Source organism: Pinus tabuliformis, chromosome Q (assembly GCF_031772625.1).
Source record: "Pinus tabuliformis cultivar Carrire ecotype Pingquan chromosome Q, CPIR1, whole genome shotgun sequence".
Lineage (NCBI taxonomy): Eukaryota > Viridiplantae > Streptophyta > Pinopsida > Pinales > Pinaceae > Pinus > Pinus tabuliformis.
Window position 1 is genome coordinate 1,031,656,358 of NC_142296.1, and position 25,202 is coordinate 1,031,681,559.

The 25,202-nt window shown below is 37.9% G+C and overlaps 1 protein-coding gene across 1 annotated transcript in view; it reads right to left on the reverse strand.

The window, feature by feature from the left end:
- The window catches only part of LOC149223013 (DNA-directed RNA polymerase 1B, mitochondrial-like), a 227,143-nt gene that overhangs the window by 107,727 nt on the left and 94,214 nt on the right, over positions 1–25,202 (reverse strand). The window contains exon 12 of the mRNA XM_089385713.1: positions 4,733–4,803. Within this exon, the coding sequence (XP_089241839.1) occupies positions 4,733–4,803 (71 nt within the window). The remainder of the gene's footprint in view (positions 1–4,732; positions 4,804–25,202) is intronic.

Sequence of the window (25,202 nt, forward strand, 5' to 3'; positions counted from 1 at the left end):
CAGCGAGAGAGAAAAGCGACGTTTGAGGTTGGTCAGGGGAGCCAGAGCACCAGCAGGGGAAGACCCTCCCGAAGAGGCAAAGGCGGAAGACGCAGGGGTAGGGGAAAAGTTTGGCATGCGGATGCAGAAGAAGCGGAGGTGCCACCTTCAAACCAGCAGAAAAGAGGAAGAAGAACGTCGGAGCAGATGGCTCAGGAAGCAGAAAAGGCATATAATGACGGGACGCATGCAGACATTAGAAGAATTATCCAGGAGCTGGAAAACAACGTCTTGCAGGAACCCTCAGACCCCGAAATGGAAGATTGGAACAGACTCTTACCAGACCCAGGACATACAAGGGGTCGCTTATCCCTGTATAAACAAGCTCTGCACTTTTATTGGGTAATGAAACGGTTATTAGCTAAAGCCATGGAGCAGGTGGCTGAAGAGATGACTGAAATAGCTGAAGGCATTCCAAACCTGAGAAAGGAGATGGACAATATTCAACTAACTCTTCTGAGGCAAGACAGCAGATTAAAGGAAATTCAAATTATGCTGAAGAAGATCGCGAATGAGCAGCGCGAGGAGGAGATCAAGCTGGAGCCCATGGTAGATTAAACTTTTTTGTTCTGTTTCCAAATGAATATTATGGTAGACACTAGGAGAATCAGATTTTTTGAAAAACTGTTGAACTGTTATAGCGGATAGGACTATAGAGTTGTCGGTTGGTAGAGTAAGAATACGACATAGCCATATGCTGTGGTTGACAATTTGAGATTTTGGGGCCCAAAAGACCCGGTTTCCCTTCGGGGCGGGTTGAGGGCACCTTCTGCTTGTACATATTAATCTTAGTTGCATATAATAGAAAAGGACCCACAATAGCTTACAAAAAAAAAAAATATTGAATCAAAATATTCAAATATTAAAATCAATTTAAATATATAAATATATAATATATAATCTCTCTTATATATCAGCCCCAAGGGTTAGCTCAATTGGTCAAGACGGGGCCTCGCCAAATGGGAGGTCACAGGGTCAATTCCGAAAGCTCTTGGGGTTAGGTCTTGCAGTAGGCCACGGGGCGTCAAGCCTTTTCCAGTGGACGTAGCGCCACCCGTTGACCGAAGGTGTCCGTGAACCACGTGCAAAAGAAAAAAAAAATAATCTCTCTTATATATAAATATATTCTTTGGGTGTCTCTCTCCGTGAGTCTCTCCCTTTTATATATATAAAATATCACTATGCCTATGGTGATGGTGGGGCAGCGCTGAGTGGTCACGGTGGTGGCTCCTCTAGGCTCCAACAGCAGTTCGAATGTGGTCAGTTGATTAGGGAACTGGTGTTAAAGTAAAGGCGTCAAACTTTTAAAGTGAAACCTAAAATCTAAACCTCGTTCCCGGAGCTTTTAACATATTTAAGGTGGATCCATTTCCAGAAATCCAAAAACGCATCACGATCTTCGTGGATCCGTTTCTAGATTTTCGGAAACAGATCAAAAAAATTTAAAAACCCCCTGGATGCGTATCCACTCACAGAACAGGAGTTTCCAAATTTTTGAAACAGCAAGAAAACGTTTTTGTGGCGTTTTGGATGAGGATTGCCCCCGTTTACATTTCAAAAATGGGGAACGGCATTTCAGTCCCTTACTCCAGGCATTTCCGATAACTTAGAGATCATGTAGTGATCAAGGCAGGCCAAAATCAGTTGTATCGGCTGAGAATTGTCTGAGAAGCAGAACGCTTTCTAAAGAGAGACAGATTGCTTTGTAATAGATTCAATTGCTCCAATAACAATCAATAAAATAGCCACATCAAGCAAGCAGGTTTTCCCTGTTAGGTTTCCTGAGAAAAATAAGTGTGTCAATTAGTGTGATGTGTTTTTATTCTGCTGTTTATAAGCTGTTAAGAAGCTCTGTATCTTGGTGAAAGTTAACTAGTTTCAGTTATCAGTTATTCATCCAAGTAGTTGCAGAGTTTCATGGAAAATTAACATGACATTTTAACATTTCAAGTCTTAGGATTAGCAACTGCAACACTCCACTTAGTAAAGATAGATTTGAGAAATTCAGGACCAAATGAGCAGTGGGCCAGACACATTCTATAACTGTCCAGTTCAACCAACTAAAGTAGCACAACAGGGCAATCTCGCAACAATGTTATTAATTCTGGAAAAATTTGGTTTCAACATAACAAGATGTGCACACTTGCAAAGGTTCTAATTTACAGATCAATAACACTTGGACTGCCGCCTATTTTCAACTTGCTTAAACTCTTACGGGAAGCCTCTGGGTATAAATGAGAGGGAAAAGAAAAACAGTCATCGGAGTGGTTCTATAAATTTTGTCAAGTGGTCAATGCTAAATTAAGGCAAACAAGCAATCAATCGGACTAATGGGACACTAAAAAGAAACCCCTATATTACAAAGTAAATCATATACATGGGTGAAGAAAGTCATTTTTGACGCATGGGTTGAAGGCTTTCAAAATTCAGAGAGTGTTGGCAAGAACCGTCCTCTCAACTAACCTGTCATGCCTCCACCACCTATCAAGAGGTGGGATGCCAGTTTACACTGCCGGTGTGATACGTGACAGGACTTAACAACCATGACAGTTACTGCTAATCAACTGCCTCCTTGCAGAAGCACACTGGCCCAGAACAGGGAGAACATGTCGCTGTGGAGATTTGAAATCTGGTTGGGGTATAAACTACACCTTGCTCTCCCCAACCCAGCTCACTCATCTTTAACGGCTTTGAAAATGTAGAAATCCTATTCATGCAAATTTCAGATAGTGCCAAGCAAAAGAACCCCATCCATTAACAAATAAAATAATTTGTAATTTGTAGCTAGAACTGGGCTGTGATTTACTCTTGTTAAATCTATTATTTGTAATTAGGACTGAGATGCAATTTACTCTTGTTATAACAGAGTTATCGGCAACTTTGTTAAGGTTGAGCAGTTACATGTAGAGGCATCCCAAGCAAATAATGCCTCTTGCAAATCACAGTGGACATGGTGACAGTTGGTCCTAGCAACCTTTCGAATTGTGGTATGAGAGAATTTGAAATGCTTTTCTAGAAAGACTAGGGTTATTTCTGAAAGGAACATCTAGACACTTCGTTGAGGCTTTCATCCATTTATCTTAGTAGGTTTCTTTCACAACCACACTACATGTGATTGCAGTGCAAGCTGCTTTGCTAAGAATAGTTGGTTAATAACTGACAGCAGTGCTTCCAGATTGTCATGTCTGCTTTAAGTTGGAGGCCGTTATTGATGTTGAGGCAGTAACAAAAGGGAGTCAATCCCATACCTTTTATATTTCTTTGCCGAAAATCCGTAAGATTTTATGGAGGTGTTTAATTAACTGAAGGACAGTAGAAACTCTATAGAGACATTTAATTGGAAGAAAAGCTCTTTTAGCTTGTTTCTGCTTTTTAGTTTTGGCAGAAAAATGGAGTATATGCAATAGTTTGATACAAATAAAACAGAAATCAGGGCTTTAAAATGGCATGTGACAGTCCTCAATTCTTTCATCCAGAATGCCCATGCCTTCTCAGTTATTTGAAGATAGCCTGGTTAGGCAAAATTTTGCAAGACTTTTTTTCAAATTGGACCAAACCAACAAAGTCTATGTCTTTTTAATCTGGTCCATTCAGAGGTTAGCTACCATAGAGGGCATTGGCTCAAACAGCTTGTGTACTTTCCATTGGCAGAAATGGTAAAAGAAAGCAACTACGAGGCAAATAAACACGTGCTTCTGCCAGAAAATAGGTTTCAGAATACTTCCAGGTAAATTGTCATATTATTGTCAGAGGGCGCAATCTTGAGCTTCAATTTTATATCTGATGAAAATGGATCCAAAGTCGTAATTTTATTATAAAATAGAAAAATAAAGGCACTCACATATGTATTAGCCTTTAGGATTTTACAAAGATATGATAATCCTGGAAAAGGTAGATGGGATAACATGTCATTTATATATATATATATATGGTTTTATCAAAATGAAAGGAGCTACATTCACACATCCGTCTGGTCTTGGTTATTTTGATTCTGTGACATTCAAATTTTCAGGTCCAAAAGAGTTTGTCGTTTAATTTGTATCATTGTTACAGTCACAAATCAGTATCCTATATGACAGGGAGTGGATGGGAAAGATGCTGAGAAATTATTGTTGATCTGCTATTAGCCACCATAATATGCTCCCCTACTTCTGAGGCATTCAATACAAAATATGATGAAAGATATTTATTTTTAATTTTAATTTCCGTCTACTCAGGCCATAATTGGCCAATGGGACTTGCGAAAGTACAGAGTCAGTGAACATTGAGAATAATAAAGCATCTCCAAGAGAACTGCAAAGATGGACTGAAATTGTGTGAAACTATATGAAGTATGAACCCAACTCAATGCAGAGATATAGCATTGTTACATTAATAGAGTCAAACAGTGTCACTCTTGTTCCTATGATTTACAAATTCAATGTTGAACTTCAAGTCATGCAGCAGCACCCTATTAATTTTTGAACATGCAAAAGCTAAAATGGGGTATTGAGAAGAATACAAATTGAAATGCATTCCCCCAATAAAAAAGCAGAAAAGACATGGCACATAACACCATGGAAATATAAAAAAGTCTACATGATGCATCTATGATAGTTGCCAGAATATTAACTCACTATGGGAAGTGTAAACATACAAACAAAATCAAATATAAATATAGCACTGTTCTACCATATATCACTTTACCACACACCTAGCAGCAATTCCCGAGTAGACATCAGCAGGCTTGTCACCACCAACCAGGTTAACTGCTACTGCTCCTAACTGAAACATCAATAAGCAACCAACAGTAAGAAGGGATTTCAGAATATAAATAAATCTTGCTAGAAACTATGTTTTTGCAATCACATTATCTATCATGCAACCAACATTCAAAAATTCATCTGCAAAAAACAAAACAAAAAAAAATTGATAAACACAGAATAGAATTTTGATTTTCCCAAAATAACAAACTGGAAAAAAAAAAATCATATTCAAGTAGAAATTAACTCCTATTCTACAAGGGCCCACTATGTTGCATCAAACTCCAGGCAGGGCGTTGTTGCCTACTATGAAACACCCCAGAAACAGGAAACCTGGAAACAAGGTGGGTATGGCAGAAAACATCATAAGTAGTCACTCTCAGAAACGTTTTGTCAACCATACCATGTACTGTAGTGGCATTTTCATTTTGAAAACAGCCAGAACAAAATTATTAAAAAAAAAAATTCCTTTTTTGACTTTAGCATGGCCACACTTGTGCCACCAAGTGGGTCTAGCATGGGTGGTTGAGAGGAACATTATCCTCCCCACCTATATTCAACTCCCACAAGTGACATATTGATCTCTTAATGAATATATTGTTTTAATGGCCTTGATCCCTATGTTGATGAACCCTTGAGCTTCTGCGGAATCCAGTCTACCGTGCGTACCATCCTGGGAATGATGAAAAGAGCTTAGCAGATTTCCCCAGGATGTGAATTTCAAAAGGAAAAAAAATGGCTACACCTGTACCAAGAAAAATAGGGAAAACTAGAAGAAGAAAAAAAGCTGATTCAGAACTTTATTGTGTTTGAGATAGATTTACTTTTAGAATAGGATTTTCCAGGAATTCATTTTCCTAAACAGCCAGTAGAAATTAATTGTTTCCCGCCATTGATGATAGCAGCTGAATTTGGGGCTGCACTCATGAAAGTTACAATTTTTTGCACAGGCGCAAGAAATAAATGAACGCAGACATATATATTAAAATATGTTGGTATAATAATGAATAATGATTGTTATACATGCAATGATAACACTGAACAATGTCATCTCTTTATATAGTGTTGAAGACATGACTCGCAACAAATGGCCTCTGCCATTAAGGGTTTAATTAACAATAATTTATATCAATCATGATTATGTTTTATTATATTATTTTAGATATAACATGGAAAGCATAGTTTTCAAAACTGGCTGAGTCGAACCAGAAATCAGCCAAACCAGCCGGTTAGTTACTTGGGCTATTAAACAGGCCCATCAAATCCGATTCACTGGTCAAGTCAAGACCGGTTAGGGTTTCGCACCTAACCAGTCCTGACTGGATAATTCCATCAAAAACCAGCCAGTTTGGACGCCGCGTGGCTAGGCGTGTTCATGGGGACAGCAGGTGGTCTTTGGGGGTGGTTTTTTGCAAACCATGGGCAGGTTTCCTCCTAAATCTGCTCCCCAACCAAACTGGCCGGTTTGGTACCTAACCGGCCAATTCAATCAAAAACCACTCAGTTTCGACGCAAGGTCACTGGATGTGTTGATGGGGCCTGCAGGTGCTTTTGGGGGTGATTTGCTGCAAACCATGGGCAGGTTTCCTCCTAAAGCTTATAAAAAGTTGCCTAAGCTCCTATTTGCCTCACATATTTGATTCTAGTTTTTCTTAGCATATGAGAGCTTGCACAGTTCTGCAACAGCATTGAGTTTTGCAGCAACAGGATTGAGTTTTGGCGCAACAGCAGCAAGTTTGGAAGTTCATTATCATCTTGGAGCTGGTTTGGAGCTGTCTAGTGGAGTTGGCATCTTTGGGAAGAGACTTTGTCAACTGGTTTTCATTCCCAAGTATGATTTTTCTCTTAAAAATTTCCAGATTTCATTGCTGTCCCTGTTTTTTATTTTTGCCCCTGTTTCAACTTTCAAGTAAAAAAATAGCCCCTGTAGTAGACTAGTAGTGATCATAGGTTTTGCACTTTTCTTTTTTATTTGGAGATCTCCTTCCTTTCAAATCTGAAATTTCATCACCCACCATGACCCCAGAAGCCAAAGATGTTGCGTGGGTTCACTGTGATGTTGTTGATGGCAACATGTTGTGTAAATATTGCAAGCACCCAATGGGAGGGTAGTTTTAGGTTGGAACAACACTTGGCTGGTATAAGAGACCAAGAAACCCCCTGTGATGCACCAGATAATGTGATGGGGCCTATTAGGGCAGAATACCTTGAAAAGTTTGAGAAGTTTAAGGAAGCAAAGGCTAGGGAAAAAGATATACAAGAAGAAATTGCAAGGAAGAAGGAACTTGCAGAAGTAATGGCTAGGAGAGAAGCAAGTGGGTTTGATGATTTTGACCCTGAAGATTCCTCTATCCCTTCTTCCCCCAATCTCCTTGACGCCTTCCGTTATGTTCCTCCCCCTCTTGGATCACACTCTCAAGCCAAAGGTAAAAAGAGGATGAACATTAGGAGTTATTTCACACCTTCCTCTGTTGGAAAATCCATAAAGGTGGCAGTTAAATGATTTTTCTTATTAATGACATTATCTTGTGATGTCTTTATTATTATTAGTTCTTTCGATTTATCTTTTCTTATCATCAAGACTAATGCCAAGCAAAAAATAAAAGAGTACACAAGATGTAAGCATGCTGCCAGGGCAAAACCCCACTCTAGGGGAAAACCCAGTGAAAATTCTTCCTTCAGTAGATTCAAGATGAGACCAAGACCCTTACAAACTAGAGACTCCCTCCATCAAGTCAGCCTTATGAGTAGCATTGCATTCTTCAATGTGTTCTTCCTTGCAATAATAAAGATTTGACACAATCCAGTAGTATGTTTGATAGCTTGGTCACATAAACACAATTATATCTCAGTTCAACACCGTAACATGTATACTTCGGTCCAGCAATGATGGTGTACTCCTGTTCTTAGTCTCCATCACTGATTTGGCACCAAACTTTATCACTGCAATGACATCAAGCACCTGACTGTAATGGCACCGACCTTCTATGACATCACCGAACTGTAATAGCAGCTTAACTTCTCTATTGCACTGATACCGAACTGTATTCACTGTAATATCACCGAGCCTTTTCCGCTGTGAAGACACCAAAGTTATCTCACTGTGATTATCGAAAACATCTCCCTGTGATCACCGAAATTATATCTGAAATGCGAGCTTTTGTTCTCTGTTCTAGCACCGAAATTTCTTCTCTAAAATCTGAACTTTTTCTAAGTTTATGCGAAGTCCTTATGTTGGTATATATAGTAGTTCGACCATCACAAATGAGTCGACTTGACATTATGAAAGGTTGTGTCTCCATTTAAGGTTAGGCCGACATGTAGGTCAACTTGATGAAGACTTGTTTGAAGCTGACAGCAAGGATGCTTTTGAGGAGGCTGATGATGATCAAGGAGACTTTGATGGAGGAGTCTTTGACCAATACACAAATTGACTTTGACCCAAATAAATAATCCTAAAGCCTACAATGGAGGCTTGACCTATAACAATTGACCCAAGCATGAAACCCATGTTTTAACAAGTCAATTCAATAATAATTAAAATTCTTTTTGCTTTTCTTTTGACAAATATATTACATTTTGACTTCAAGTACAATTATAAAGACCGAACCTAGTTACATTTTCCAACAGTCCCTCTTAACTAGGGAGGTATTCATATTTACATATAACCAAAGAGGTACATGGAAGATCTCAAACCACATCATCTACGAAGAAGTTTAGGCAACACAATGCCATGGACTAGCTTCCTGACCAGGGCAATCTATCCGTTGGTCTCTCAACAATTTAGGCACCGCAATGACACGGACTAGATTCTTGACCAGGGCAATCTATCAAGGAGGGACTAAGATGGACTCAAGCTTTCAACTTCTCTAGGTACCATCAGGCTTACTTGCTAACCATCAACCCAAATATCCAGGTGCGTTTTAGAGCTCAGAGACCAACACCACCCTTCCAACTTCAGGACCTAGACATCAACACAAAGTGTCGGCCAGATGTCTTCCCAGGCAATGCTTCACGCACAAAGCCTCAACACCCCTTGATCTGACTTATCAAGGACAACAAATCTCTCCCAATCAAACTGATCGGTAACCAGCATGCTATCAAAACCTTCGAGAGATTTACCTGTACAAACACAACCCCAAGCAATAATATACTTTCACGTGTACAAAATCAAATACAAACCTCAAGGTCTTCTAGACAACTTGATGTTGCTTCTCAACTTTTCATAGTAGGACTACCAACCGAATCTTTGACAGAAGATTCCTCAATCATAAACTTTTCCTTCCCTACTTCATATGTAGCAACATATCACTAAAACTTACAGCTATTAGTCCTGGTCTAGTGCATGACACATGAAGTGGAGAACCATATTTGTCACTCCCTCTTAATCAGAGAGGATCTAATCATTATTGTACAAGGAAAATTCTCAATCATCCTCTTATCCCAGGGAGATTTCATTCAGGCTTACTCTTAACTTAGGGAGTTCTACTTCTTCTTTACGACATTGGAGAATCTTTCATGGCTTCCATCCTTCTTATTAGAGTCATTCATATCTAATGCTTATCACATCAATCTTCTTACGATTATCTTCACCAACTTGAAGATGATGTACCTGCACAACTTAGATAGCAAGTACAACCAAAATTAAAGAAGCATGAAGTTAGCCATATCAAAAATGTAACAACGGAAGCATTTAGACTTTACAAACATAATCAACAAGAGACTATACTTCAACTTCTTCCCCATGTTTAGTTACAAACCCTAAATAACATTCATAGCTCCTCAAAATTTCAAACTCATTCAATAATCTTTCAAGGACAAGTTCCTTCATATAGCAAACCCTAGAAACAAATCAAATCAATCAATCTAACAACTTCCAGAATTCATATGTTAGACTTCTTACTAAGATTTCATACATGAATTCAACGCTGAAAACCAATCACAGCTTAATCAACATCATGACTAGCATCTACTAGGGTTTGATATTCACCCTAGATTTTTCTCATTTACACAATCTCAACAATCACTATGTAGATTCATAGATTCCAAATTGTCTTATCACACATACTTAGAGAGTTTAACTACTACTAGGGTTTAGCTGCAAGACCCTAGATTTTCCAAACATCATCCTAGACCATCAAACTTTGACTAGGGCTTGTTTCCAAACCCTAGGACTCATGACCATTAACACTTAGGTCAACACATATATCTAGGAATTCATCAACACATCATATGTCAGGCAATATTAATATATTAGACATATACCAACTTAAAACAAGCTAGGTTTTCAACCAAATGAACACATACCTAGGGTTTCATTCCTAGGACTCTAAATACTTAACAAGGTTTCGCTTATAGACCCAACCAAACCCTAAAGATCTAGGGTTTCATAACATAGCAAAGCAAACCCTACAATACCAAAACTTCAAAGGTTCGAGATTTTAGTCAACACCATTTCAACCCTAACAAGTTAGGGTTTTCATGATCATACTAAAACCCCAAACATGACATCCTCAACAAAAACTTCAAATAGCATTTCCCAATAACCCTAAGCAATTTTAGGGTTTCAAACCTTGACATTAGCATGCCCTTAGGTTAAGGTTTTCCAGAAAACATGTCTAGCATTCTATAAAATCAATTAAGAATATGAGGGATAGATTTACCAAGTGATGAATCACCCAAAACAAGAATCATTATGATTCAACGCTAGACATAACGATGTTAGTCATGTAATTCAAAATTTCAAAATAAGAAAAAGAGAATTTTATAGTCTAAGACATACCTGGAGATGTTTCTAGACAAACATTGTAGGAAGTGTAAGCCATGATCTTCTATACCTTATTTTGCTTGTTGCAAATGCATCTTGTTAAATACTTAATTGATTTTTCTCGAGCTGGTACCTTGTTCTTGAGCTTGAAAGATCTCCACAGGAAATTATACCAAGTTCCATCCCTTCTCACTATAGTGACACCAAACCATTGTGGTGGCACCGAATTCCTTCACTGTGATGTATCACTGAGATCTTCTTTCTGTAGGATCACAGAACTGATATCACTGTGATATTGAAGTCGTTGTGACAACACTGAACTGAGGTCACTGTAGTGGCAACGAACGAAAATGGCACCTACATTGTGAGACGAACTGTGTCTGTACAACCCTAAACTGTGTAAGTATAACACCGAACTGTGGAAGCATAAAGAACCTATCCAAGTTCCCTATAATAACACTGAAACATTTGCCTTATCCGAACTTGTTATCTTTGTTATTCTTCTTCACGAGATTATATCACTTCAATGGCACCAAGTCCGAGTTCTCTGTCACTGTGAAGCCAACAAGACCTTCTTCTCGTGGTTGTACCGAATTAAGAGATCACCAATCAATCTGCACTCCTCCATTGTAACAATAGTGAAATGTATTCTCTGAAATTGTATTGAATATGGTTACTCATTTTCTAAAGTGACCAAACTGTCTCACTATGCCTTTAAGGATGCTTTTGAATTCCTTTAGACTTGATCTTTAATACAAATGCACCGAAGTGATTTTCAAACTGCCTTTTGACCATAGCTCTGATACCATGTTGGAAAATCCATAGAGGTGGCAGTTAAATGATTTTCCTTATTAATGACATTATCTTGTGATGTTTTTATTATTATTAATTCTTTCGATTTATCTTTTCTTATCATCAAGACTAATGCCAAGCAACAAATAAAAGAGTACACAAGATGTAGGCACGCTGCCAGGGAAAAACCCCACTCTAGGGGAAAACCTAGTCAAAATTCTTCCTTCAGTAGATTCAAGATGAGACGACCAAGACCCTTACAAACTAGAGACTCCCTCCATCAAGTCAACCTTGTGAGTAGCATTGCATTCTTCAATGTGTTCTTCCTTGCAATAATAAAGCTTTGACACGATCCAGTAGTATGTTTGATAGCTTGGTCACATAACACAATTATATCTCAGTTCAACACTGTAACATGTATACTTCGGTCCAGCAATGATGATGTACTCCTGTTCTTAGTCTCCATCACTGATGTGGCACCAAACTTTATCACTGCAATGACATCAAGCCCCTGACTGTAATGGCACCGACCTTCTATGACATCACCGAACTATAATAGCATCTTAACTTCTATACTGCACTAATACTGAACTGTATTCATTGTAATATCACCGAGCCTTTTCCACTGTGAAGACACCAAATTTATCTCACTGTGATTACCGAAACCATATCCATGTGATCACCAAAATTATCTTTGAAATGCGAGCTTTTGTTCTCTGTTCTAGCGCAGAAATTTCTTCTCTCAAATCCAAACTTTTTTTTAGTTCATGCGAAGTCCTTATGTTGGTATATATAGTAGTTCGACCATCACAAATGAGCCGACATGACATTATGAAAGGTTCTGTCTCCATTTAAGGTTTGGCCGACTTGATGAAGACTTGTTTGAGGCTGACAACAAGGATTTTTTTGAGGAGGTTGACAATGATCAAGGAGACTTTGATGGAGGTGTCTTTGACCAATACACAAATTGACTTTGACCCAAATAAATAATCTTAAAGCGTACAATCGAGGCTTGACCTATAACAATTGACCCAAGCATGAAACCCATGCTTTAACAAGTCAATTCGATAATAATAAAATTCTTTTTGCTTTTCTTTTGACAAATATATTACATTTTGACTTCAAGTACAATTATGAAGACCGAACCTAGTTACATTTTCCAACGTCCTCCACCTCTTCCTCTACTAGTGCCACTGCCTGCCAACCAAGTCTAACTTAACCCACCTTGGATGTTGATTGGAAAAAGCAACGCAAAGATGTTTTTGAATACATTGCTAGATGGTGGTATGATGTTGTGTTGATGGGCTGGAATGTGTTGCCAACAGCAAGGGGGTCTCCCCGGTGCAAAATCCCACCTAGACCTTACATTGTTTGATCTAGGACATCACCAAACTATAATAGCATCTTAACTAACTCAAACTATATATATGTTGAATACATTCAGTAAGGTACTTAGGCCCAGCAGCCATCATGTTGCTTATTAGTTCGCTTTGGACAAAATAGGCTACAATCATTAGAGAACAAAATAAAACCCTTAACAAATGTAAATAAATGAGTTATGAATTCCAAACTCGTACAACCTTATGCATATAACAACAACCAAGTAGCATTGACATGAATCTTAAGAGAAGCAGTGTTAGCAAAACTTCAAATAAAACCCACGTATTTGATAAAGATAAGTGCATTGATCATAAACAAGTTCATAACCAATAAACTTATGAAAGCATGTAAAAGCGCACAATTCAGTACATGATATATGCCCAAATCTATAAAATAGTTTACTAACATAAGCATAAAATAAGCACAACACATACCATTCGATCACTGCAAGAGAAATCCTACAATGATTAATGAAACATGAGAGAATTGCACACCTTGGGCTCAAATAGCTTGAAAAGTTGAAATACTCATAGCATTAACACATGAAAAGTCCATGACATCCATAAGTGGAAGTATAAAATCACCACTTGCATTCACCAAAGGTCTATTAGCTCCCCAAACAATATGCACTAATTCAATCCAAAACTAAAATTCCTTTACATTGAGCCGTGAGGATATATTTATAGAAAATGGGGTGACTTTTAATCTACCTCTATGACTCTTGAGTTACCCCGTGACCTTTCATATTCCTACATGACTCTCTACTCTACTCTATATTCTACTATTAACATATTACATGAAAGAAACAAAATACTCTCAATCTACTAATCTAGTAATAGAAAGGTTTGGGACATCCAAACGCAATTCTCGAACTAAATATGCCCACGAGGGCTAGTACTCTATTGCAAGAGTCAGAATCTGATGTTATAGCTTGTCCCTATGTCTTTGCAGGCACTCTAGTGCATCTGGTACTAAGGTGGGCTTCTTGCCTTTTATCTGGTTTCATAGAGTTACCAACTTAGTGTATAACCTCACAAGCTCAACCATGTACTGAGTGATTCTCTCGTTTATAACTTCTAGGTCATCTCTTGTACTTGCTTATTTGATTGGTTCTAAGAATGCTTGAATCTCTTGTTTAACTTCTCCTTTGCTCTTGTTTCACCTAGTGTGCCAATAGAGGGAATCTTATGCAATTCGGCAAGAGACTCTAGTGGGCCAAGCAAGTCCTTGTATGATGCCATTTCTTTATCCATATCTCTAGCCAATTTATCATGAGACTGCATCTTGATGCCCATGGACACTTTATCGTTCTCCTCTGTAATCCAATCTTTTCTAGGAATTTCTTCAGGTGCACCAAGGTATTGATCAATCCATTCATTCCTACATTCAATTGCTATTATGGCTACTTTTATCATCATCCCCCTTTATTTTGATTCCTTATGCATATGAGGGAATGGAGCCATGACTTGAAGTAAGACCATCATCTCATCATAAACTAAGTCCATTGCCTTTGAAAGTATCTATAATTCATCCGAGATGGATGCCCACAAGCCTTTACCCTAGGAGTAGGATGCAAGCAAGGCCTGGTTCTCACTATATCCCTATGCAGCTCTTTGTTCAAAGGCAGCAAGCTTGGCACATAGATCAGCAACCTATTTGCTTAATCTACTGACATTTAGCTTTGGGGTTGTTACAAAGGTGGTTCCAGCTGAGGCAATCATTTATGGGTTCATGGTGGTATTTGTGTCAATTTCCTTCTCTGTGACCATGGACATGAGCTTAGTTGGATTCTTTACATAGCACTTACATGACCCAATGTTTTAAAACTCCAACTCTGACACCGACTCGGCCAAGGGTCAACTCTGACTCCGACTCGGACTCGGTATCAACTCGGCGGCTCGATTTCAATGACTCGGTCGTTGTAAAAAATACATTAAATATTTAATTTTTTTTATAAAAAACATAATTTTAAAGATTTTCATTCATGTTTCCAAACACACAGCATTAGAATATAGATAGAAGACAACATATGATCAAAGCAGGCTCATGTATATATCCATTATATCAAAATGGCACCTAATGCATTGTCCAATACATACATGATGATGATATAGAGAATCGATATCAAAACAAAAACACATAACATATTAACAAATGATGCAAGATATTCTGATTATTAATTTATTAGAACACGGAAAATTCAATCCAAAAATTTGCACAGTAAGGATGAAATTGCTTTTTTTTATTAAGCAGTGTCAGTCTATTCATCCACTTCAGTCTTCAAGTGGCTTTATTAACTTACCCTTAATCTCCATGTTCTATTTTGGATGTTTGGTTAATCCTTGAATTCTGTTTTGGAGGAAAAGGAGGATGCATAGAGAAAAACATTTATGTGCATGGGACATAAATTGTGCCTATTGCATGATGCATCAAAGGAGTGGATGCCACATTATTCTATAAAACTTAGGCATTGTTGATGATATTTCATGGATCAGAACAACTATTGTAGAAGGTGTGGTGACAAGAAGGAGAAAATGAACAAATTATTGGATTTATAATTATATTAATTTGTACTTCATCAAACGGAGAGATATTTCTATTACTGTAATTATGTTTGTCTCTAAATTTCCTTTAGGCTTAAAATTGACACCTTTATGTCAATACTTTTCAAAAGAGGACATGTGAAAGGTCATGGTCTTTGTGAGGTGAGTGGGATTTGGTGATGTGCTATATGCAGCTAGTCAACTGACACTTCTGCAGCAAATATTGCAACTAACACCTCTGCAGCAAATATGATGTCCGAGTTGTGTTTTAGAAACTATACATTTTGCAAGGTGAAACTCAGTTTTCTATGGGATTCAATTTCCGATTTTGTAAGCTCCCAGTCTATCATTTGTGATTCAAATAGCCAATAATCAGAAAGTGTGTTTGCATGATAAAATGTTAGAAAGAACATTGAATCTTTTGATTGATGATACTTAAGTTATTCCAGGCAATTCATCTGTAGCTTGGGTCTCTTTTTCTAACGCGGTCGGGTTAATGCTAGCTCGGCCAAGCCGACCGGGTTAATACCAAGCCGGCCAAACTGAATCCAAGGCTGAGTCAATTTTTTTTGGCTTGGCTTGCACCAACTCGGCCGAGTCGGTTCCAATATGGCCGGTTTTGAAAACAGAGCTTACGTCTTTCTTGCATGATCTTACATTGAATTTGATCAAAAACTGAGCCTGGTAATATCCAACACTTCTTCTTGTGGGATGCCCAATTCTTGTAATGGGAAATGTACACCAATAATTGGAGTAGATGGTGGGATATCCAAAGAAGGCAAATCTAGCTGCATCTCCTATCCCTATGGATGTTGATCATCCCACTATTTTTCTTATTTGTTGAGAAGATCTTGCTCGATTTGTTTGGCTACAGCTTCTTATTTCCTTTTGGTTTCTTCTCCTTTCTGTCTCTTTTCTTCTTCTATTTTCTTGCTTTGTTCTTCCTCAACTTTTCTTTTGAGTTCTTCTTCCTCTTAAGTGTTGTTCTACCTCTTCTAATTTTTCCCTCTTTCCCTCCTCTTCTTTTTTCTTTAATAGTTCCTCCTCCTATCTTTTTCAATCTTCTTCTTCCTTCCTGCACTACTCTTCTTCTAGTTTCCTTTTCATCTCTTGTTGCTTTCAATTTTTGCAGTCTTTTCTTCCAAATCCTCTTTACCTTTATTTTCTTCTCCTTACTTGTTTAGGGTTTTAACCTATGTTGCAGGAAACGTGTCATAGAGGTCTGTTTCCGTACGGAAACGGGTACGAAACGCGGAAACGCGTTTGGTACGGCCGTGAAACGCGTTTCCGGCCATACTACCACGTTTCCCGAAATGGAAACGTGGCCAGAACGGCCGGAAACGCGTTTCAGGGCCGTACGACCCACGTTTCCTCATTAACTTGTGTTTTTTTTATATTTTTTTTTTTTAATTTGTTTTTTAAATTACTTTAGGGTATGTTAGTGACTTCTAGATGTGTGTCTAAAGTTATAAAAGTGAATTTTTGCCCTAGTGTTGATATGCGGTTCATGGTAATGTTAAATTCTTAAAGTAAAAGTGATATTCTCCTTTATTTTTCATTTTCATCCTTTTACTTAAATTTTTAACATTACCATGAAATGACTCAGGATGTTTGAGAGTGGTTTCGCCCTCATTGGATTTCATATGGAGAAAGTAGAATTTTAGATCTCACTCAAAATCCAGCAGACTTATTTGTTTTTCAGGATTTCAGGATTGGGGGGATTGCAATGTTTCCATTGGATTTTATCATGTATTAAGGTATGGAACTTGTATTTAATCAAGAGAATCAAGCCCTCTATGCAGGGGAAACTCCCAATAATCAAGATCATGTAGGGTACTAGGGTATGAAATGTGTATTTAATCAAGAGCACTAAGGTTGTTCGACTATGTAGGAGGAGACTCCCAATACAACAGTGGTCCTTCTAAAGAATGGGATGTGGATGCAGAAAATCCTGATTTGGATCTCTCTCCTGCAGCCTTATAGTCTTTATTGTACTTGCAGCCTCATATATTAATATAAATAAAGGTTGATTTTGAGATTTGGATATATAATAAACGTTGCTTTTGCATATTCTGATATTTTTATTTTCATTACGTGATCATTCATGAGTAAATGTGATGTAAATTAAATCTTAATGTTTAAGTGTAATATATTATAATGTATCATTTATGCTTTATGATTTCACACACACACACACACACATATATATATAAATATATATATATATATATATATATATATATATATATATATATATATATATATATATATATATATTCGCGTTTCCCCGTTTCCAAAATTTGGGGAGGTCACGTTTCGTATCGCTTCCCGTTTCGGAAACTCGTACCCGTTTCCCCGTTTCGTGCAACTTAGGTTTTAACCCCTTCCTATTGCTTTTGTTATGTCCCTTCTTGCTTGTCAACTTTTTGTTTCTTTTGTTTTTCTTTCTTGCTCTCTTGCTCTTTCTTTCTTTTAAGAACGGTTGCCTTAGCTTCAAGACTCATGCTTTACTGGGTATCATCATCCAATTATTCTCCTTTCTTTTCTTGTTGCTCATTTGGTCCTAACGCCCTGGTAGCATTATAAAAGTTTTTTTATCTTGTCCTCATCATCATCTTTGAAATGAGCATAATACCACCCGAAGCCAATTGCCTTACAATGAGCGAATGCAATTCCTTTCGAATCATACTTTTGAAATCTTAAATCAACAAAGAAGAAACCATTCAACTCTTCAACTTCAGCTTCAACTTCCTTAAAGCTTTCAATGGCATATGCATTGATTGTTAAAGGGAACACCAGCCATGGCCCCTTCTTTCCCTTTACTAATGCTTTAGACAACTCAGTAGCCAATTGATAGCAAACCTCCTATAAAATCACTTTGTCTGTCACCAGTGTAGGTAAAGCGTGAGGATGCTTGTAAGCACTGAAAACCCTAATATAAGTTGCTTCTCCAATAGGAAACCAATCTACTACATTAGGAAGTTGTTTTCTGGCCCTTTTCGACATAGATGGAGCATCTTCATTAGGAAAATCGAGTAAATGAGCTTACCTAATCATGGACCAGAGGTGGGGGCTTCATAATGGTCTGCACTTCCATAATGGGCTTCGGGATGTGCCAATGTCCCCTAAACTCCTAATGGGAGTAGCAAGGTATCCTATTAGGTGGTCTCTACTTCTAAAGGGGGTAATATAGTCAAGGTACATTCTTCAAAAGGTGGTGACATGTGATGGATAGGTCAAAGGAGTAGGGGATGAGAAGGGGCATCCCTGGGTCACGTGTTGGGGTACAAGGGTAGCTAATAAGAGGAAGCCCACACTTGGGTCTATAATGTGTAGGAGGAAGCAATCGTGGTACATGAGGTGCCCCGACCTTGTTGTTTTCCACCCTTCTTTATATGCCTTTTGCCTTTTTATGTTTTTCTTTGAGTAACTGCTCAGGGCTAAAGGGGTTAGTGCATGATGTATAAGATATGGATGTATAAGATATGGTAGTGCATTCCCCCTTTTAGTTCATTGCCCACCAAGAGTTGGTACAATCATAGGTTCCTATATGATGAGGGAGGTTCATGGAACCTGTTAGAACTAGGGTGATGGCCATGATGATGGGGTAGAGCTTCATGTAATGGGTTTTGCCAACGTGCTAAATGTTTGTCCCGACCATCTTTTGCATTTTGTGCTACTTTCCCTGTTGAATGTGGCCATATATGCTTTTGACTTTCTTTTTCACTGCATCAACCTCCGGGCTTCATTCCAAGCCATGACCCAAGGTGTGGACAAGGGGAACGGGTGAGCTGACATTATGTGGACCCGGTGGAGTAATGTGGACCCAGGTGGGAGAAATGATGGATGGGGTAGCAATGAGTGGAAAGATGGTAATATAAGCAGATAAGGGAAGCGAGACCACACAACCAAAATCGGGGTTTCCCATGAAATACCATCCCTGAAACCAAGTGATCAGTAAAAGAGATCCCACAAGACTAGAATCCAAGGTTAAGCCTTAAAAGGGGTCTAAGGGATAGAAGCACAAACCTAACCGATTCTTTCTGTTGAATCCCCCCATTAATCCATGTCCAAAAGTGTCCAAGTTAAGAAAACTACAAAACTAAATTTCAAAATGACAAGGCGTACCTTTAGATTCAGGAGGTCCACCTTCAAACATACAATCATGACAAATGGGCAAAGGACCACATGGCTAGCTCAGGTGGCGGAGAAATGGCACAATGAGCTAGCTGATGGCTGCAAGGGGTTGTTGGTTGCTGGCTGAGGATCATTTCAGAGAAAAAATTCTCCTAGGGATATTACCTGTGAAATGGTGGGTAACAAACGCAACCAAAACCAAGAAACAAAAGAGGTGGGACACGCCATTGGACATGCAATATTTTTGGCCATTCTTGGGTTGGGAGTTATATTCGGGTCAGGATGCCACTTTTGGGTGTAGGTGGCAAAGGGATCCATATATGTACAAATGCAACAAAAATCAAATCTCTTCAGGATGCGAATGGTAGCAGATGCAAAGGGCACCTTCTCAAGCAAAAATGTCATGGCCCAAGCTCATCAAAATATTGATGTAGCCACAAGCTCAAAAAGAAAATCAAAGGAAAAGAACAATATGTCGCCACCACCTCCTGTTGGGACTAAAGGTTCATGTTCTTGTGCAATGGGGCCAACTCTTGCACGGATGTGTAATAAGTTGAACCGTGATGATATAGATGATGTCATTAGCAAATTTCTTTTTGCCAATGGCATTCTTTTCCATGTTAGTCATTCTCCTTAATACAAGGAGATGGTCAAAGCAATTTCAATAGCAGGACCCTCATATGTGCCCCCAGGTAAACATAAGTTGAAGACAGTGATATTAGAAAGGCAAGTGGTCAATATTAATGTGAAAAGGAAAATCTAAGGCAAAAATGGGTGAGGGAAGGTTGTTCTATTGTTATGGATGGGTGGACAGAGATTACCAAACGTCCACTTATCAACTTCATAGTTACTTGCCGAGAGGGGCCTTTCTTTCTTAGAGCTATTCATTGTTCTAGAAAGCGCAAAGATACAACTTTCCAATTTGAGCTTCTTTGTGATGCTATAGAGGAGGTTGGCTCTACAAATGTTATACAGGATATGACAAATGCAGCAGCTTCGTGTAGATCAACAGGATTAATGATTTTTGAGAGAATTTTTCGGTGTAAATCACATGATATTTCTTTTGTCGACGCGTTTCAAACCAACCAGTGTGGTTCATCATCATGACAAGTTGAAGAATCACATCCAGCTTTGCATGTTAAATAGTGAGAGCGGAACCTCCAACGGCTATAATTCTAGAACAGGTAACGGTTAAAGTGACTAACGGCTAAATTATGAATTTCAATTTTATGTGTGGATCAATGCATTACTATTAGTCTATTTATGCTTTCATTATCGAATATGAATATATATATATATATATATATATATACATACAATGACGTCCCTTTGCACCCCCGAAATTTCCTAAAATTTGAGGGCACTACCACTTGTCCCCCCTCTATGTCTCCCCGCACTAGAGTCTTGGAGGAACATTGATTTACATTCTGAAGACTGAAACTAGTTACAACTTCAACACTCCCTCTTAACTAGGGAGGTATTCATAATAACTCCACATGATAGTCTCAAGTTGAAATATTCATATAAGAAAGGACCTAGATTGATAAGCATCATCAATGATAACAACATCATAACCAGCATTGTCAAAATACCAAGGCCTTGACAAGTAAGCTCTATCTCTCCACCAGATCAGAGCACAATCCTAGGAGGCATTCAAAAGGACACCACTGCCTCTCTGAGGCACCTACCCCACATAGGTTCACCAAAGTATGCCCTCACAGGACCATTTCCTAATCCATTGTCACAATACTTTGCACAAGGAAATGTCGGACCTCTGGACCATACTTATACCAGATCAATGTACTTGACTTATGACTGTTTGTCCTGGTCGCAGTACATGTCTCAAGAATGTCGATCCATGATTCTTATCCAATCCACCATTCTCCCTATCTGTGTTCATGGACTAGACTTACAGCAGTTAGTCCTAGCCATAGTACATGACACACGGAGAACAAGGTGTTCATCCTCACTCCCTCTCAAGCTGGCAAGAGATATCCACAAGCCCAAGCTTGTCTCAAAAATGCTCATGCTTTCCCATAGGAAGGGACTTCGCCAAAACATCGGCTACTTGTTCATCAATGGAGTTATATTGTAGCTTCACGACTCCATCCTGCATTAAGTCATGAATCATGATTTTGGCCTTTCGGGTGCTCTGACAATCTTTGTACAACTTTGATCAACACAAACTACCATTGTTGAATCCAACATGTCATCAAGTAGTCCATCAAATATTTTATAGATCCAAACTGCTTCATAGCTAATTGTACAAACTTCCATATCTTATTCCTGCGCAATGCAACAAAATCATGCTTCATGTTCTATCAATGTCATACTAAATCCTAAGTAGAACCAACCATTAGTAGCATCTTTATTCAACATCAGCATTGTCAATCCAATCGATGTGTCCTCGAATCAAACGTATCAAGGAACCACTCAGTTATTGGTACAATGATGGATCAACAATATCAAAATTCTCAACCTTTCGTTAGATGATGTTGCCATAGGTCCATAATTTGTCATCCAACCTTCTGAAGGATCTTGGTCACATGCTTCTTTTAGTTTTTTGCCAAACCTCAAGTAATAGTGTGTAATACCGTAATTTTGGAAGTTAACCGGGGAACCCAAATTTAATAATTTAACATCAATTTTGGATGCCCTAATTTTGCAAATTAACTATATATTCTAAATTTAAGAATTGATTTACAAGTACTTACCTGGAAAGCTCATTTGAAGGCGTTTCTAGTTTGTTGATGCTCCCGCTCCTACTACTAAACCATCTAAATCCACCATGCCTATCTCAGATCAACCTATCCAATTCCTAGATCCAGGAGACTTTGAAATTGAAAAATTATGGCCCCCGTGACCAAAACCCTAGGAACAATACTCAAATCTTAATTTCTCAGTCAATTCCACCTTCAAAATTCTCCTTTCGTGCTCCCTTGTTCAAGAATCCCCATTTTTTCTCCCCCCTCCTCTGACATTGTTGTGCAATGGCCATTTAAGATGCTCTCAATTGGTCATTGGCCCCCCTACCTCTGATATTCGTGGACCAGGCTTTAGCAACAACAGCCATGTACGTAGAGGTATTTACACGTATTCAAGGGATTATTTTTTTAAACGCATTAGCTTGAGCTATTATAATTCAATATCTGCTAATATTTTGGCGATTTGTTTACATCAACGTCTTTTTATTGTATATCATAAGTTATAAATACTTTTAGCTTGTATAGTATATGTATATTATCATTTACCACTTTCTTTGTATAATAATTATTATATATTATAATTCTTTTGTTTTTAATTTGTATAGCAATTAATATATATTATAATTATTTGTACTTCCCTTGCTATTTGTATAACACATTGCCTTTATCCTTTATGTTGTATAGTTCTATATATTATGATAGTGGTACATGCACTAAGTACCTTACTGAATGTATTCAACATATATATAGTTTGAGTTAGTTATTCACTTAGAATTTTCAATAATTAATTTGTTCGTCCTTTACTTGGCAATTTTCTTTTACAATAAGTTAGTATACATACTATTGTAGTGCATGTGATGCATGCATATGTAGCTATCATATGCATGTTAATATTCCTATGCTCCTTGTAACTCGGTATGGATCATTGCATAATAGATCCATCCAAGATATGTCAAATTTTGCTTTCAACTCCCTCTGAAGATAATATTTCTAACTCATGAGTTCTTCTTAAAACATTCAATTTGACTTTTAAAGTACGAAGTCTTCTTTAATTATGAGACTTCTTTTTCGTGTCCTTCCAAAATCAAGAGTAACCTTTCTAACTAAGAAATGAGATGATCTTTCATGGACTCAAAGAGAATCCTTTGAGCTCTAATTTCTTCTTTATTGTATTTGGCCACTTCTTGGGCATTGCTTTTATCTAGTATTGGAACATTGCCTTCAACGAATTGCATGACTTCATTTTCTTTGAGATCTAAATCAATCCTCTTCTTCCAAGCTTTGAAGTTGGATGCTCCCTCAAGCTTGCAGATAGATGCCATTTGATTGGGAGTATTAGACATATAGAATAGAAGAGTACTTACTTGAAAGTGAGAGAGAAGGTTGCTACAAGACCATCTTCAAGGATGTCTTTGAGAAAGACTTGTTATAATGATGTCTTCAAGAGAATGATCTTCAAGCTTCCTTCCTTAGTAGTGAGAGAGAATTGCTAAAAGGGTGTCTTCAACAAATTGTGATCTTCAAGCTTCCTTCCTTCACCTTAACTTTGATACCATGTTGAGAAATCAAGTGTGATGAAGTCTAACACCTAATTTATCTTCTTGATAATTACTTGTGAATATTAGGTCTTTTTATTACTTCTTATGTCTTCTTCATCAAGCAATTATACAAATGTCCAATCTTTCAGGAAAATGTAGAGATCATAAAGAGACAAGAAACACCAAAATTAGGCTCGTAGTCATGACGCGCAAAACCCACAAGGGAAAACCCAACAATCTTTCTCTTATAGAATCAAATCAAAATGAGAGATATCCAAGACCAAGACCAAACTACTACCAAGATACCAAGTCACCTCCTTAGTCAAAGTCAACACTGGTCAAACTACTCCAAATCTTGTCAAAGTCCTGAAATTCAGACCTGCAACAAGGGGATGAAAATTCGGCCTGTGGTTACCTCAGAAATTTCGGCCTTCTTCCACAGAAAATAGACCTCTGACACATGCTAATTACAGTGGTCAAGGATTCGGTCAACGAGGGAATATTCTTCTTATTTTGACTTCATCTTCTCTCTCCTTTCAACTTTCTCTTCTCCTTCACTAGGTTCAAATGTGCTTCTTGTTGTGTTGTGAATGTGTGCTCCAAGTAGGTCAAACTACCTCTTATATATAGTTGTCCAAGAGGGTCGAACAGGTCACTCTGGAGGGATAGGATGACTTGTCCAAGGAGGGTCGACAGGGTCATCTTATGGACTAATGACTCAACATAAAATTCAAAATCCCTTTTCTTACAAATGTCCAAATGGGGCAGGACTCATATCAATTTTCTTTTAACTCATAATAAATTATTTTTGACTCTTTTTTACTCTCTAAGCATAAAGAACATGCATTGACAAAAATATAATAAATATAAATATAATACATACACCAATGATAAATTTACATTATGAAGACCAAGTAGCTTGAGTTTTAGCATTTGTTTTTGGACTCTGAGGGCCATTTAGATCCTCATTGGTTATGTTTTTTTGTTGATGATATCATTGATATGCATTGCACTCAGTGCCATTTTGATATATGCACCCTTACATGGTATATAGATGAAAATACTTTCCATATTTTGTGTCTAATGGATTCAAATCACGGTTTGTAATCTTAAAAAATAAGTTTTTTCATTAAAAAATAATTATTTTATGTATTTTTTTCAATTACAATTTACTGAATCCGGTTTGATTAGACTCCGGTTGAAATCTTGGTTAGATAGGCAGTTGGTTCGAAACCTAGTTTTCGTTTTTAAAACTATGATGCAAAGCCCAAATCTATCAAGAGCCAATAAGCTTCGAATCCCGCAACAAGCAAACTCCTTTTAGAGATTTCTTAGATACGGGGTTAAAATGGATCTAGGCTGGTTATTATATTATATATAGTTTTTTTTTTCTATTTTTTTAAAATAATAAGTTGGCCTATATTTATTCTTATTTCACCCAAGGGATCAACCAATGTCACCCATGTTGTTGAAAATTTAACTAGTTCTGCACCAGCAAGCACCTTGTTCAAATCTGCCTAGATCAAGTGCACTAGTCTGTGACGACAGGATTATTAGGG